Source organism: Notamacropus eugenii, chromosome 2 (genome assembly GCF_028372415.1).
Source record: "Notamacropus eugenii isolate mMacEug1 chromosome 2, mMacEug1.pri_v2, whole genome shotgun sequence".
NCBI classification, from domain to species: Eukaryota; Metazoa; Chordata; class Mammalia; order Diprotodontia; family Macropodidae; genus Notamacropus; species Notamacropus eugenii.
The window spans coordinates 277,388,897-277,405,864 of NC_092873.1; the positions used below are offsets into that span (position 1 = coordinate 277,388,897).

General features: G+C 35.3%; 1 protein-coding gene across 2 annotated transcripts in view; it reads left to right on the forward strand.

The window, feature by feature from the left end:
• SLC30A7 (solute carrier family 30 member 7) overlaps nucleotides 1-16,968 on the forward strand; it is an 82,848-nt gene that overhangs the window by 14,843 nt on the left and 51,037 nt on the right. The window contains exons 3-6 of one of the 2 annotated variants that reach the window (XM_072644148.1): nucleotides 5,101-5,214; nucleotides 9,879-9,966; nucleotides 11,137-11,263; nucleotides 16,771-16,923. In XM_072644148.1, the coding sequence (XP_072500249.1) occupies nucleotides 5,101-5,214; nucleotides 9,879-9,966; nucleotides 11,137-11,263; nucleotides 16,771-16,923 (482 nt within the window). The remainder of the gene's footprint in view (nucleotides 1-5,100; nucleotides 5,215-9,878; nucleotides 9,967-11,136; nucleotides 11,264-16,770; nucleotides 16,924-16,968) is intronic. The other variant, XM_072644147.1, reaches the window with a different exon arrangement.

Here is a 16,968-nt window from a genome sequence, read left to right on the forward strand (position 1 = left end):
AGCCATTGTCCAGTTGATGGGCATCCCTGCAATTTCCACTTCTTTGCCACCACAAAGAAAGCTGCTATAAACATCCCATTCATATTCAGTTATAGTTATTTGTGCATTTCCCTCCATCTTATTTTTACTTGCTCTTTTCTTTCTCAGCTTCTCCCTCCACCCCATTTCTGCTACCCCATCCTCTACCCCCACACTCCCAATTTTAATCCATACACCTCACTAAAAGTCTCTTCCCCTCCCCGCTCCTCTCCCCTGCTTCCTTTAAAATAATTTTGGATATGGAAGGTGTTTGTGTGTGGTATAAATATTAGTGAATTGTATGTGGCTTTAGTTTGACATTCTGATTTCTCAATTACGTAGTCATTTTTTACTTTCTAAACCTTAAAAACAAATCTTAAAGTTTTGGTTGCTGGATCGTAATGGATGTCCTGTGTAGTCTTTATTGAAAGGTCTTCACATTTTACTCATTCTTGGTGAAATAAAATACAATTTCAAAATGAATGGTGAGATTTTTCAGTGATTTAAATTTATCATATGCTAGTCATGATGGTTATCATCTGTAAGACAATCAGATTCTCAGAGAGAATTACTTCCAGGATTCAAATGCGTAAATTTATACATCATTTCCTAAACTCTAGAGAGTTTAATAAATTACTGTTGCAGAGCACTGATTTTATCCCTAGTGGCCTGAGAGTTAACGTTCCTTCAGTGGTGCTTAATTTATCCTCCCCTGAGTATAAGTCCCTTTCTGTGATAATTTAGTTGAATTAGAATACAGTCAGCATTAGTTTTTTTTTGGGACTAATTATTTAATAGTTCATTGATCATTTAGGCCTTTTACTTCTTTTTCTGGCATTTGTTCACAATATCATTGTTGTATTTTCACCAAAGGGATGAAAGATGAAAGGTAGGGGAAGAAAAGTAGCTGACTTGGGTTAGAGTTCTCAGTAATATTAACGTCTCCTCTTTTAAAATTTATGGCAAGAGGAATATCACTGTTGTTCAATCATTTTTCAGTCGTGTCTGACACTTCATGACTCCATTTGGGGTTTTCTTGGCAGATACTGGAGTGGTTTGCCATTTCCTTTTCCAACTCATTTTTTAAATGAGGAACTGAGGCAAACAGAGTGAAGTGACTTGCAGAGTCACACAGCTAATAAGTATCTGAGACTGGATTAAAATTCACCAAGATCAGTCTTCCTGACTCAGGGTCTGGGGCTCTATCCACAGCACCACCTAGGTACTCCAAGAGGAATATTATTATGCATCCTTCTTCTCTTTCATAGAATATGTACCAGATGATAATAACAGCACCCTTTTCCCAGGGTTGTTGTGAGGATCAAATGAGCTAATACTTGATTTATTTTCTTTGTATATAATTTATTCATTTTTTGGTTCTTAATATTCACTTCCACAAGAATTTGAATTCAAAATTTTTTCCTCATCTCTCCACACCCCTCACCCTAGGACAGCATGCATGCCATCCACGCCTTCCTACAGTCAGTCTGTCCTCTCTTCTATTACCCATCCTTCTTCCATCCACCCCTCTATTTTTCTGTAGGGCAAAATACATTTCTGTACTTAATTGCCTGTATAGCTTAATTTCCAGTTGCATGCTAAAACAATTTTTAACATTCCTTCTTAAAGCTTTGAGTATCATACTCTCTCCCTCCCTCCCCACCCACCCTCATTGAGAAAACAAGCAATTCAATATAGGTCATTCATGTGTAACAATGCAAAGCACTTCCATAATATTTATGTTGTAAAAGACTAACCACATTTTCCTCTGTCCCATCCTGCCCTTCACTTATTCCATTCTTTCCCTTGACCTGTCCTCTCACAATAGTGTTTATTTCTGATTATCTCTTTCCCCAATTTGCTGTCCCTTGTATTATCTTCCCTCTCCTATCACCTTCCCCCTTGCCTTCCTGCAGGGTAAAATAGATTTCCATATTCAATTGAGTGGGTGTTATTCCCTCCTTAAACCAGATCCCATGAGAGTAAGGGTCAGTTATTTACTTTCTTCTTCCCCCTCTTTCCCTCCATTGTAGAACCTGTTTCTTCCCTGTTGTATGTGAGATGATTTGCTGCATTCTGCCTCTCTCTTTCTCTTAGTCCTAGTACATTCCATTGAACAATAAATTTTATTTTTTTTAGGTATTCTTCTTTCATGTTCAGCTCACCCTGTGCCCTCTGTCTATATGTGTGTTTGTATACATATACATGTACATATATATACACACGTACACATACATGCCTACACATGTATAATATACACATACATACCCATACACACCTACATATATATATTCCCTTTAACTAGCCTGATACTGAAAAAGATCTTGTGAGTTACAAATAACATCTTTCCATGTAGGAATGTAAACAGTTCAATTTTAATGAGTTTCTTAAGGCTTCTCTTTCCTGTTTACCTTTTCATGTTTCTCTTGATTCTTATATTTGAAAGTCAAATTTTCTATTCAGCTCAGGTCTTTTCAACAAGAATGCTTGGAAGTTCTCTATTTCATTGAAATTCCATTTTTTCCCCTGAAGTATTATACTCAGTTTTGCTGAGTAGGTGATTCTTGGTTTTAATCCTACTCCTTTGACCTCTGAAATATCATATTCCAAGCCCTTCAGTCCCTTAGTGTAGAAGCTCCTAAATCTTTTGGTATCTTGATTGTGTTTCCACCACACTTGAATTGTTTCTTTCTGGCTGATGGTAATATTTTCTCCTTGACCTGGGAACTCTGAAATTTGGCTACAGTATTGCTAGGAGTTTTCCTTTTGGGATCTCTTTCAGGAGGTGATCAGTGAATTCTTTCCATTTCTGTTTTACCCTCTGGTTCTAGAATATCAGGGCAGTTTTCCTTGAGATTTTCTTGGAAGATGATTTCTAGGCTCTTTTTTTGATCATGGTTTTCAGGTAGACCAGTAATTTTTAAATTATCTCTCCTGGATCTGTTTCCAGGTCAGTTGTTTTTCCAATGAGATATTTCACATTGTCTTCTATTTTTTCATTGTTTTGATTATGTTTTATAATTTTTTGGTTTCTAATAAAGTCATTAGCTTCCATCTGTTTCATTCTAGTTTTTAAAGAGCTATTTTCTTCAGTGAGCTTTTGAACTTCCTTTTCCATTTGGCCCATTCAACTTTTTAAAGTATTCTTCTCCTCATTGGCTTTATGGACCTCTTTTGTCATTTGGGTTAGTCTATTTTTAAAGGTGTTATTTTCTTCAGCATATTTTTGGGTCTCTTTTAGCAAGCTCTTGACTCGCTTTTCATGATTTTCTTGCATCACTCTCATTTCTCTTCCCAATTTTTCCTCTACCTTTCTTACTTGATTTTCAAAATCCTTTTTGAGTTCTTCTATGGCCTGAGACCATTGCATATTTTTTTGGGAGGTTTTGGATGCAGAAACCTTGACTTTGATGTCTTCCTCTGATGGTATGCTTTGTTCTTAATCATCTGAAAGGATGGAAGAAATTACCTTCTCACCAAGAAAGTAACCTTCTTTTTTTCCTCTTTTTTGGCCATTTTCCTAGACCGTTACTTGACTTTTGAGTCCTTTCTGAAGTGGAGAGTATGTTCTAGGGACCTGTAAGTTCTCAGTTCCTCCACTATGGTACAATCAAGGAAGTTGAGTTTACTTCTCTCCTGGCCTGCACTCTGGTCTGGGAGCAACCACAAGCACTCTTTTCTGTCTAGGATCTGCGAGTAGGATTCCCCCTCCAGAACCTCCATCAGCTCCACCATGCTAGTGCTCCTCCTCACCCCAGGACAGCCACACAGTACTGAAACGCAGATCAGCCGCTCAATTCCCCCAGGGTCTTTAGGCTGAGGGCTTCAAAATGGATGCTGCTGTGGCAATGGCTGCTGCTGGGGCTGGGGCCAGACCCCTTCTCTCTTCTCACCCAGGTGAAAGGGCTTTCTTACTGACCTTTAAAACTGTCTTTGGCATTTGTGGGTTAAGAAATCTGGGAACCACAGCTGCTGCCTGTGATTCTGTGCCCTGAAGCCTGTTACAGTCCTGTCGGTGCTGCACGCCAAGGCTAGGCTGTGCTCTGTTCTGAGCCTGGTATGATAGACCTTTCCTGTTGGCCTTCCAGGCTACCTTGGACTGGAAAATCTCTTTCACTCTGTCATTTTGTGGCTTCTGCTGCTCTAGGATTTGTTTAGAGTCATTTTGTACAGCTATTTTATGGGCTTTGGAGGGGGAGAGCTAGAGTAGATCTGTCTTTGTACTCCACCATTTTGGCTCCACCCTGACATAATACTTGTAAAGTGCTTAGCATGGTGCTTGGGGTGTAATAGGCTACATAAATGCTTATTTCTACCACTCCCCCTCTCTTCTTCCTGTTGGAGTGCGGAGAGACTTGAGTCAGGGAGACCAATCAGGAGAGTGTTGAAATAGTCTAGGGGAGAGGTACTGAGGGCCTGAACTAAGGTGAAACACTTAATGTCAGCAAAATCCAGTGAGCGTAGAGCAGGGGTGTCAGACACATGGCATGTGGCCCACAATATTTGCAAGTGGGCCCAACTGGATTAAAATATGTGGAAACATTTAACAGAATAAAAATAAAATAAAATGTAGATGATACTATATTTTAAAACCAAGTCATTATGTGGCCATAAGAATCTCTGCATGTGGTGTGGTGATCCCTGTTTCTATTTGAATTTTACACCACTCATGTATAGGATCTAGGAAGAGGGAATGATCAAATCAGAAGATATAGAGAGATTTAGAAAGATTAAGACTGAGAAAAATCTTTTGGTTTTAGTATTTAGGAGGTCATTGGTAACCTTGGAGAGAGAGAGTTTTAGTGTTTGAAACCAGATTGCAAAGAGGTTGATGCCCAAGTAACATTAAGCTATTAATTAGTTTAGATATTCCTTGGTAACCTATGTTTGATAGTATTATATAGTTAGTTATCTTTAGTATTCTCCTTTTATATGTGAAATTATGTCCTTTAGGTTTCTTTGTTGGCTTTTTAAGAATGAACATTTCTCGTGGATTGTTATTAGATTGACAATTTTCTGTATAGTTGAGGTGCTTAATATTTAGTTATATTATGACTTAATGTGTGTGTTTTTTTCTCCCAGTTTAGGTTTGATTTCCGATTCTTTTCATATGTTCTTTGATAGCACTGCTATCTTGGCTGGACTGGCAGCATCTGTAATTTCAAAATGGAGAGATAATGATGCTTTTTCCTATGGGTAAGAGACATTTATTTCACACAATCTTAATAGTATGCTACATGAGAATATAAACATGTAGAGAACATTAACCTTGCAATTAAACTGCTTTAAAAACCCAACAAACTTTATTTTTTAATATGAAGAAGTTTTTTATGACAATGAGGAACCTAGATGGAGCCTTGGATTTGTAGTCAGGATTTGAATCTTACTTCACACATTAATGTGCTATGTGACCTCATTTATTCTCTCAAGTGTCTGCTTTTCCATCACATTTACTAAAATGTGGATTAAAATACTGGTATAGCCTACCTCAGAGGGTGCTTATCAGCAGAGCCACTTTGCAAAATTTAAATCACATGAAGAAAAATGAGTATTTGTTTTCTTGTTTGTAGTATGATGATGGGCAGTAGGTGGTACAATGGGTAGAGTGCCAGCTCTGGAGTCAGGAGGACCTGAGTTCAAATGTGACCTCAGATACTTATTAGCTGGGTGATCCTGGGTAAGTCACTTATACCTGATTGTCTCAGTTTCCTCATCTGGAAAGTGAGCTGGAGAAGGAAATGGCAAACCATTCCAATATCTTTGCCAAGAAAATCCCAAATGGGGTCTCAACTGAAACAACTCAACAAAAACAACAATAGCATCATGCTAATGTATTTAGAGTCATTGTGTTATAGATTGGAGATTCATGTTCCTTATTTATATATTTTTATACATTTTTGTGGCCATGAGTATACACACTATTGTAATTTTTTTTTAAAAGGTGAACTTGATTGTTTTTCTTTGTCCAAGGCACTTTGCTAAGTGATCTGGTCTCCATCTGAACTGTTTTCTTCGTTTGAGACAAATAGTAGCTCACATTTATATAATATGTTAGAATTTACAAAATAACTGTTTAACTTTCCTGTGATTCTTTCTTTGTAATTCATTCATTTATTTTGCAAACATATTCTTTTACGTTATGGTGGATGGTGGAGTTACTGTGTGTTTCTATCAGTGTTTTGACATATGTCATGGTTCTAATTTGGGTCTCTCCTAGTATTCAGCTTTGCAAACATAAAAAATAAAAAGCAAATTGTTCATATTAATTGTGACTAGCATATATGATAAAATCCTCTTTGTTCAGAATCTGAAGAACTATAAAATTTAAATAACCAGGATATTTTATATACTACCATATATATATATACACACATATGTACATATATGCCATATATATATATATATATACACACCATAATATAATTGATGTTCATAATAGTTTTGAGCCTCAGATACCACAGGATCATAAAATGCCTTCTGAATTATTAATGATGATTGAATTTTGTTCAGTATAGTTTTAATGCTATACATTTTTCCTATTTGAAAATCAGCAATCTATGTATTGTATGTTTGGTGATTTGAATCTCCAGTTCTCCTGCATAAAATGAGTTTATAATACCTTTAATTATAACATTTTGGAAAACAACTATAAAGTTTTTCAACATTTTTATTTGTAAATTAAATTGTTAGTTCAGGTGTGTGTGTGTGTGTGTGTGTGTGTGTGTGTGTGTGTGTGTGTGTGTGTATGTGTATTTATTTTCTGTATGAAACACCTTTTATTTGAAGAATCATAATTGATTTCCCTTTGAATCCATGGTCCATGTATGATATTTTTACTGGTAGTTTTGGGCAAGATTAGTCAGTAGAGCAAGTTATAATATAATTACCCAACAAGTTATAATATAATCACACATATTGTTGATGTTAGCCGACATTTTATATTTGCAATGGGTTTATGTACCATGTTCACTTATGCAGGGGTTGCTGTAATGTAATGATTGCACTTGTATTTGAGCAGTGAAATAAAGTTGGTATAAAGAGAGTGATCATAAAAACTGTGACAGATAATAGGTTGAGAGTTAAATCAATGGTAAACGGTAAATATTACCTGATGGTTTGTCACTGGGTATGTTGATTATTTTGCAATCCCCATCTTTATTTCTCTCTCAGGAAAGGGAATTAAAGGGGGAGACTTCTGGCACAACATTGAAATACTAATCACAGTAGCCAGTGTAACTGTTACTGGACATAGGAGCACTTTTGATTTTGGCACCTGTGACAGCTGAGCTAGATGCCTGACCCCATGGTTAGGCATTAAGACTTTGGATAAATTCTACAATGCTTGGGAATAGGGAGACTGGATAGAATAGCTCGCCAGAACTACAATAAAGGAAGGAGAGAGGCAGTGAGCAGATTTCAGTATTTGCTTATTTAATAGTCATTGTTTTTGCATCATTATCTTTTAACTTATGAGACTGGATAAAAAATATATGTGATAAGCAACAGAATCATAAACCTTAAGATTTGGAGGGTACCTCAGAAGTCACCTAGCCTAACTGCTACCTAAATAAGAATTTATTCTACAGTATTCCTGGCAAGTAGTCTTCCAGTCTTTCCTTAAAGGCCTTTTCTGAGGGGTAAGGAGGCAGCCCATTTTAGCACTGACCAGTTCTAAGTTTTTCTTTTTATCATGCTTAAATTTGCCTCTTAGCAGACTCCATAATACTTTTGTTTCTGGTTCTGTGCTCTGGGAATAAATAGGACAAATAGAATCCTTCTTTTTGGCATGACAGCCTTTCAGGTACTTTGAAGACAGCTACCATGTCTCTCCTAATAGGACTTTTAACACACTCAGTTCTTTTAACTGAGTCTCAAAAAGCATGTACATGAGGCCCTTTACCATCCTTATTATATTTTTTTGTATACTCTCTCTGGAATCTGATCAGTGCCTTTCCCAAAAGATGATACTTAGAACTGAACCCGGTACTCCCAAGGTGGTTTGACCAGGGCGGACTATAGAGGTACTCACATCTCATTTCTGCCTTCTTAATGGAACCAAAGAGCATGGTGGTTTGTTTTGGGAAACTATTTCACAATATTAATATCTGCTGACTTTCACCCCACTGAAGTCCTTAACTCTTACTGCTGTTTTGACATTGAGACTTCTCTATTGCATCTTTAGGAAGCTGATTTATTTTTTTACCCGAGTTTTAAGACTCTAAATTTATTTCTAATGAATATAATCTTTTTAGATCAACTCAACATTAGTTTATCAAGATCTTTTTGGATCTTGTATCTATTGTCTAACACATTAGCTATCCCTCCCAGAATTGAATGATCTACAGACTGAGAAACTTAGCTATCAGTCATTCAGAGTACAGTTGTAGTGTATCTATATAGTTTTCCTTGTGCATATAGGAGTGATTTTGTGTAATTGTTGAAAAGCTTGAAAAACAATAAAGATCTTTTGAAAGAAATGCCATTAATAAATACATGAATTACACTTTTTAATGTCTTATAAGTAAGAATTTTAGTAAATACAAATACGTATTATTTTTCTTAAATTTTGTAGTTCATACATACCAGGGACCAAGGGGTGTGCAAATATACCCTTAAATACTAGCCAGCAAGGCTAATCAAAGCAAATCTAATTAAATTAGCAATTCATGGTGAGAACAGAAAAGTGTATTCATATGGTCACTAAGCTTTCTTCCTTTGAAATCTAGTGGGTTCTTTAATGGAGCAACTACAATGAATTAGGCTTCTTTATTTTTTATTGTCATTTTATCTCTTTTAAGTTCATTTAGTGATTATATTTAAAACATAGAACATGTAAATAACATTAAATGTTGGTGTCTTACATGACTATGGACATGTATGTTATTTCTTTGCGTAGACCTAAAGAACATGTTGAAACACCCTTCACATTAGGACAAGACCAAATATAGCCAAGTGATATAAAATTAAAATGTTATGCTCTAGTTATAACATTTTACCTTTTACTTTAGTGACCAAAAAATTTTACAAGCCAGCAATTTTTATGTCTCCTAATATGATTTGGTAATTAGACTGATTAACTTTAATGTCAGCACCCTTTGAAAATGTATGAAAGCTAAATTAAAATTTTGCCTAATGACTTTAGCCAAGCAGAATAAAGACAGAAGGAAAAATAACCTTTCCCTCCCCCTAATACATTACTCTCGTAGAAATCTAAACGTTTCAGAAATCTAGGGAGAAATTACTAATTTAACAAATAAAGTTCTAATTGAAAGCTAGAATTGGCTTTAAAAATGGAGATTTTGAAAAATCTTTGTTGGGTTCTCTAGCAGTAGTGATGGAAATATTAATATCAGGTTGCTTCTGTAATAATCCTTGAAGTTGATTCAGTTCTTTTTCTTTAGCTCAAAGGTATAGTTTTTGTAACTTAAGTGGCAGAAATTGTAAGCAGTTTTTTAAAAAATGAAAAGGTATAGGTTACAGAAAGCTTTCCCCCTTGTCCTTTTTTCCCCACCCCATTGTCTGACTCCAAAATTCTCTAAAGATCTTGAGGCAATTTTAGATTTGCATGTCTGTTTAAGGGTTTTCCAAGTTGATTTTCTTAATAAGTACTTTCCAGTTGTTCCTTAGTCCTCTGTGTTCGGTATGGTATTTAAGTTAATTATAGCTCTTCTTTAATCAAAATTAACATCACTCCCATGCCCTGCTCCCTACTATTCCTCCATTCACACCATTTGTATTTATAGATTCCTGGAACATTTTTGGAAGTATACAAGTATGCAGTATAGATTTAAACCTTTGAAAAATGTGAATTTATTATATGCCTTTGCAGTTAATAATTCAATTGTTTGGTCATTCCCCAGGTATGTTAGAGCGGAAGTTCTGGCTGGTTTTGTAAATGGCCTATTTTTGATCTTCACTGCCTTTTTTATTTTCTCTGAAGGTGTTGAGGTACAGTATAATAGAATCAGTAAATCTTTTTTTTTTTCTGAAGTGTGACTTTTCATTTCTAGGCATATTGTATTAGAGCTATTTCTCATGCTTTCAGCAATGCAGCAAGCATTTATTGAAGGATTTTCACTGATACTGATGTTAAATACAGTAGAAGATCTGTAGCAGGAGAAGAAAGACATTAACTCTGTATTTGAGGAGTGTATAATCTACCTTCTCTAATGAGATAGGCCATTATTTGAAACAACTGGAAAACAAACAAAAAAATGCATGATGATATAATATGAACTATATACAAAATGTTGAGAAAATACAAAGTTAATGATTCGGTTAGTGTGGGGTTAATCAGGAAATGCTTCATGTACAAAGATTAATCCTGACCTAGGTTGCAAACAACGTTAATAGACATGAAGAAAAATAATGTATCAGGAATCCAAAAAAAAAAGAGCAAATGTGGAGCCAATTGTAGTATTCATGCAAATAGACATTTTTATGGAGATATTATTATTATCATCACCATTATTAGTTATAATGATGAAGTTCATTACCAGATTGCCTCTGGGTAAAGACCCTTTTCAAGAAACTCTTGAAGACCATCTTCATGCTTAAAGAAGGGTCTAAGAGAGTGCTACCCCCAAATAAAGACACAGGTAATTAATTAGTAATTAAGTAGCATAATTACTATATTTTATGGTTTGTGAGCTTAACATTTCATGGTGCAATGGAAAGAATAGGGAATTTTGGAATCAGAGGAGTAGGGCTGAAATCCTGCCTCTAATTTACTTTCTTTGCCACTTAACTACCTGTGTCTTACCTTGAGCAAGTCATTTAAACTCAGGGCCTCCGTTTTCTTATCTGTAAAATGAAGAGGTTGGACTAGATCACCTCCAAGGTCCCATCCAACTTTAAAATATATGATTGTCTGATTTACTACCTTATGTCCTGTGATGGCTTACAACCTAATCCAATTCACCAAGCACTTTTAAGTGCCTGCTATGTGTGAGACAGCTATGTTATTGGAATTTGGCTTTTTCTTTTGAAAATAAGAGCCACTGAATGATGTTATTTTAACCTTAATGATTTTTTGCTTTGTCTTTTCATTTTTTTTATCATTTTATCTAATCAGGTTTTGATTTTAATGTTGTCTGTTATGTGTTATGTGTTTTCTAGAGAGCATTAGCACCTCCAGATGTTCACCACGAGAGACTACTACTTGTTTCTGTGCTTGGGTTTGTTGTAAACCTAATAGGAATATTTGCTTTCCAACATGGAGGTCATGGACATTCACATGGCTCTGGTATGATGGTTAGAGCCTTTTTTTCTTTTTTCTTCATTTCTTAGGCTGCTTGTGAAAATGAATAATTTTGACAACTTCTGTAATGGTTTTTATACAAAGCTGAATATTGGTAAAGACCAAATATTGGACATAGAATCATAGGACCTCAGAGGTCAGCTAGTCCAACCCATATTTAAACAAGAATCCTTGCTACACATTTCCTCATTTTTTCTTCAGTAATAGGGAACTCACCTACTATAAAAGACAGCCTATTCCAAATTTGGATTATTATGTGTTAAGAAGGTTTTCCTTCTATTTAGTTTAATTTGTTTAACGAAGATGTTGCATTTTTACGGCCATAGTTAGGTTTATGGCTTTTTAATTTTTTAGTGAAAGTTACATTTATTCTACTATTGTGTTGGGAGAGTTTTGAGTAGTTTTATTATAGAAAGGCTTAGTTGAAATTCATGGTTGAGTAGAATATTATTTTGGGATCCAGCTGTGATAGTACAGTGGAATAGCTAAAAAAAAAAAAACAAAACTATACAGGATTAAGATCTGTCTGAAAGGTGTTTTTAACAAAGTTATTCCACTTTGGCACTAAAAAAAGATAATAGGTTAATCAATGTTAATATTGCAGGGTAGTTTTGAGAAATTTTCTCATATTTACAATAAGATACTAAGCCCTTTGCCTCAGTTTACCCTTCTACAAAATGAGGAGGTTAGATAGATTAGTTCATTTGCAAGGTTCCAGCTCTAATTCCTGTGCTCGCATGGATTTAGGTTTTTCCCAGAGGTGAATTGTTTATTCAAGTTACTTAAAACTTTCTGAGTCTCAGTTTCCTCATTGCTAAAATTGGGGTAATAATACCTGTAGTATCCTCTTATGGGGTGGCTGTGAGGCTCCGGTAGGACACCTGTAAACTTTAAAGCTCTGTGTAATTGGCAATTACTAATCACTGGGATGTTTAGAGAGAAAGGATACCCCTCCCCAAACTCCTATGAGTAACATAATAAAGGTATTGTCCCATTTTAGAGATGAAGAAACTGAGGCGCAGAGACTAACTTGCCCAAGGCTACATAGCTACTTAATATCAGAGGCAGAATTTTAATCCAGGTCTTACTGACTCCAAGTCCAACACATTATCCACCATGTTGCCTCTCACACTAAGCCCCTTACTCTTTGGGGATTTATGGGAAGGAAGGGTGGGTTTGAGAAGCTATGCAGTGAGCTCACTGTCTCTTAGGGAATTGAGACCAAGACAGTTTTACATAGTATGCAAGCAGGAATGTTCTGCCTCCCTTATTTTGTGACAACAGCAATAATATCTTCAGCTTAGGCTTTTCCTTCATATGTATATGCTGGTTGGGAAGCTGGTTTTTGTTTTTGTTTTTTCTTTCAATTATAACTAGAGACAGTATTATGGCAAGCTGTTCATGGTAACTAAGAGGTCTTTACATGTCATTTCAGGGAGAAAAAAAAACCTGGTTTCTGTTCAGTTTAATAAAGCATTATTTATTCTTATTCAGTCTTTTCTTCTAAAGGTTTACTCTGATGTCTCATATGTGGACATGCTATGAGTGCAATGGAAGTGAAAAGAAGCTTTAAGGCCAGGCCTGGTGTCTAGCTAGGTTTAAAGAGGCTCCTTGCCAGGCTGGTCTTAGAGTAAAGAATTTTGAGTTGTAGGAACTCTAGAACCACAAAGGTAGAAGGGATCTTGGAGATCATCTAATCAACTAACTGAAAAAGGCTTCCCTCTGTAACATACCTATCCTTGGCTTACAACCCTCCAGTATCACGACATTTCTTCATATACTTGAAGATAACTCTCAGTTTAGTCAGTCAGATTACCTTACTCTTTATGCAGTCTGACCAGGGCATAGTAAAGCTGGACTGTCAATCTCCATATTCCTGGATACTCTATCTCTGACTTAAGCTTATGTAGCTTAAGGTCACATTTGATTTCTCAGGGGATGTATTCCACTCTTGACTCATATCAGCTTTTCAGTTTAATAAAACCCTTACATCATTTTCAGGCAAACTGCTATTTAAGTACTTTTTGTACTTAAATTTTGTACTTTGGAAATGACTTTTTTGATCCCAAATATAAAATTTTACCTCATCCATATTGAATTTCATCTTAGTAGGTTTGGCCCAATGTTCTAGCCTTTCAAGAACATTTTGAATGTTGACTCTGTCATGCAGTGCTATGCTCCCCAGCTTTGTGTCATCTTACAAATTTTAACTGTATATCATCTATGTCTTTTTCTAAGTCTTTGATAAAAATGTTAAACAGCACTAATCCCATGGGCCTCTCCACTGGAAGTTTCCTTCTAAGATGGCATTAAGCCATTGCTGCCTTACTCTTTAGGTCTAGCTATTCAATTAGTTTTTAGTTTATTTAACTTTACTAGTGTAGCCCACATATTTTCATCCCTCCCCCTCCCCCCAATAACTGAGAACCTTAATCAAATGCTTTGTTAAAATATAGCTAAGCTATAGCATCTACTTGATTTATCAGTTTTATATCCCTGACAAGAAGGGATATAAGGTGTGTCCAGCAGGCTCTGTTCTTCAGAAGCTGTACTTGTTCCTTGTGATCGCTGTCCTGATTTAAATGTTCACTTACTATTCCTTCAGCCATATATTCTAGATTTTAGTTAGAAATCAGTCAAGCTCATTGCAGGTCTAAGTTTTCAATATCCAATAAATAGATAGTAAATATGTACCAGGCACTGGACTAAGCACTGGGAATTCACATAGTAAAGAAGATGAATCCTGCCCTCGAAGAGCAGGGAAGACAGCACACAAAAGGAAGCTGAAAAGGGGTTGAGGGGAGGCCTCATTGAGTACATAAATTTATGGTAATCTTGAGTAGAAACCAAGTAAAGTAAAGCAACTCATGAGAAACGAAGTTAACTAGAAAAATCTGAGCCTTATATAAAAGGTGATGTTGGGAAGAGTTTGTTGTTTACCATTCCAGTCAGAGTGGAGGGGCCACTGAAGTTGCTAAGGAGGTGGTAAGTATCAAAGCTCAGACAGTCTTCATGATAATGAGATTTCAAATGATGAGTTTTTAATGGAATGGTGATCTGCATTCACAGTGGGACTACCAGTACTAACAAGATTACAGATCCTCAGATTATGAATATTAGTAAGTTAGTTATTCACTTGTTGTACATTAGGCATTTTCAGAAATACGTTATCCAAAAGTAGTTAATGCTTTTCTGAACCTTCTTTGCATTGAAATTGCAGTTTCCTTATATATAGCAGGATTTTGTTAGTATTAAGTACTTTCCAAGTTACAAATCATCTTAGCCTTGAGCCTCCCCCTCAATGGTCTTCATTCCCAGCATAAATTCATGACTGTTAAAAGTAAGAAATATAAATGGAAAACAATAAGGAGACTTGGTTCTAGTTTGAGCTTTATTACTTCATACTGTGTGACTCTGGGCACATAATCTGACCCTGTTATCTGTAAAATGAAAGGATTGTATTAGTACCCTCTTGACCAAAATTTTTATTTTACTTTATTTTTTGAAAAGTCTAGAAGTTATCCATTGTAGAATATGATGTAACTGCTACAGTATAAATCAGAAACAAAATTAAAACAAGTGTTGTGCTATGTATTGAAAATATTTTTCTTAATTTATTTTAAGTTCTTTTTAGTGAAACTCAGTCATGGCTCTTTTTCTTTAGGGTTTGAACACAGTTGTCCTGGTAGGAGTCTTTAAGGAACAATTAGACTTTGCTTTTTTATGTTTTGTTTTTGTTTCCAAGGTTATGTTTTAGTTTGTTTTCTTGAGTTGCACTGGGGTCTTTGGTATTGCAAAATAGTACCTCGCCTATGAATAAACAATTTCAGTGGGAAGAATTAATATATACATAGATATGTATACCCATAGGTATATGCTTACATATGTACATATGTACACATAAATGTTATATATATAAAAGTGCTACCTAGTACTTACTCATATATTAAGATAATTATAACATATATTAAGGTATTATGATATTTAATCTTGTATCTTGAGGTGCTGAATTACTTTTATTTTAATTTCTTTAGTTTTTACCGAGGGTAAATCTTATATGTTTTTAATGTGTTCTGTATTTAGGGCTTTTTTTTTGTAATGTAATATGAATATTACCAAATGTATTCTACACCTGGTTATTGTAATTCATATATATTTCCAGATATATTCTTTAAAGCAGTGCATTAATTAATGAAATGATATTTTTACCAAGGGTAATAAACCTTATGTTTTTAATATGCTCTGGAAATGAAGCTATTCTGTGAATTCAGAATTTAACTGATTAGTTTTAGTGTGCTTGAATTTTAGTCAATTTATTACTTCAACCAGCATTTATGATGGTTTTTATTAAAATTTTTAGTGATTTGTTTTTATATCACCTCTATTTCTGAATTGATCCTCCCTTTTCCTACAACAAGAATAAGAAAGGAGGGGTGGGATGGGCAATTCAGCAAAGTTAAGCATCCCATCAGATGAGTCTGATGGTACCTGGAATGTTCCATTAGTCCTCTGCTTTTGAAAATGAGGGAGGGAACTACATGGTCTCATTTCCTCTTTGTAAAGGAACTTTTGATCATTGTAATTCCGTAGTACTCATTTTTGTTTTATTGTTCTTTCCATTTACATTGTTATAGTCATTGCATATATTTTTCCTCTGTTACTACTTATTTCACTTTGTTTCAGTTCATATGAACCTTTTCATGTTTCTCTTCATTCTTCATATTGATAATTTCTTATGTATTATATTACATTACATTTATGTATCACAGTTTGTTTAGCTATTCCCCAGTCTAGAGACATCATCTTTTTGTTTTCCATTTCTTTGCTATCACAAGAAGTGCTTCTGTGAGCATTTTGGTGTATGAAAAGCCTATGTTTCTTTTATCATGGGGAAAAGTTGCTAAAAACATTTTTCCAGGGATTGTTAGTAGTTAAGTAGCTTGGGGTCCTTTATCACTGCTGATTTCTAGGAATTAAATCCCTTCTTGTCCTAACACAGGTCAGCTATTACAAATACTAATTTTAACCCAGCCTTTGCCTAGACCATAGTGAATAAAATGCTGGACTTGGAGTCAGAAAGATCTTCGTTCATTTACTGCCTCAGGCACTCACTAAGCTCTCTTTCCTCTGCCTCAGTTTCCTCATCTGTAAAATGAGGGGGGTAGGTCTGTTGGCTTCTAACATCCCTCACAGCTCTAAATCTATGATCCCCAAGATTTCTGTATATATAAATTTTATCTTTTCTGGAACGTTTGCTCTTACTTTATCTTTTAAAAATATTATTTATTTTTAAAATCATAATTCTCTCTCCATTATCTAATAACTTGAAATATGTCCACATGTCACCTATGTTCTATTCCTGGCAATGAAATTTTTGGCAAGGATGTGTCCTTGGGATGCATCAGAGGTATTAACATGTGCAGTTTATATTTTAATCCAATTCTTATGGTCTGTATTTTTCGCTCTAAACTATATATATTTTTTTCTTGTAGGGCATGGACATAGTCATTCCCTCTTCAATGGTGCACTTGATCATGGACATGGACATGGACATGGACATGGACATGGAGATCATGGCCATAGTCATGAATTGAAACATGATGCACATAGTCATGATCATGGACATGGACACTTTGATTGTCATGGTGAGTACCATATGAGGACATTCAGAGTGAGACTCTTAAGTACAT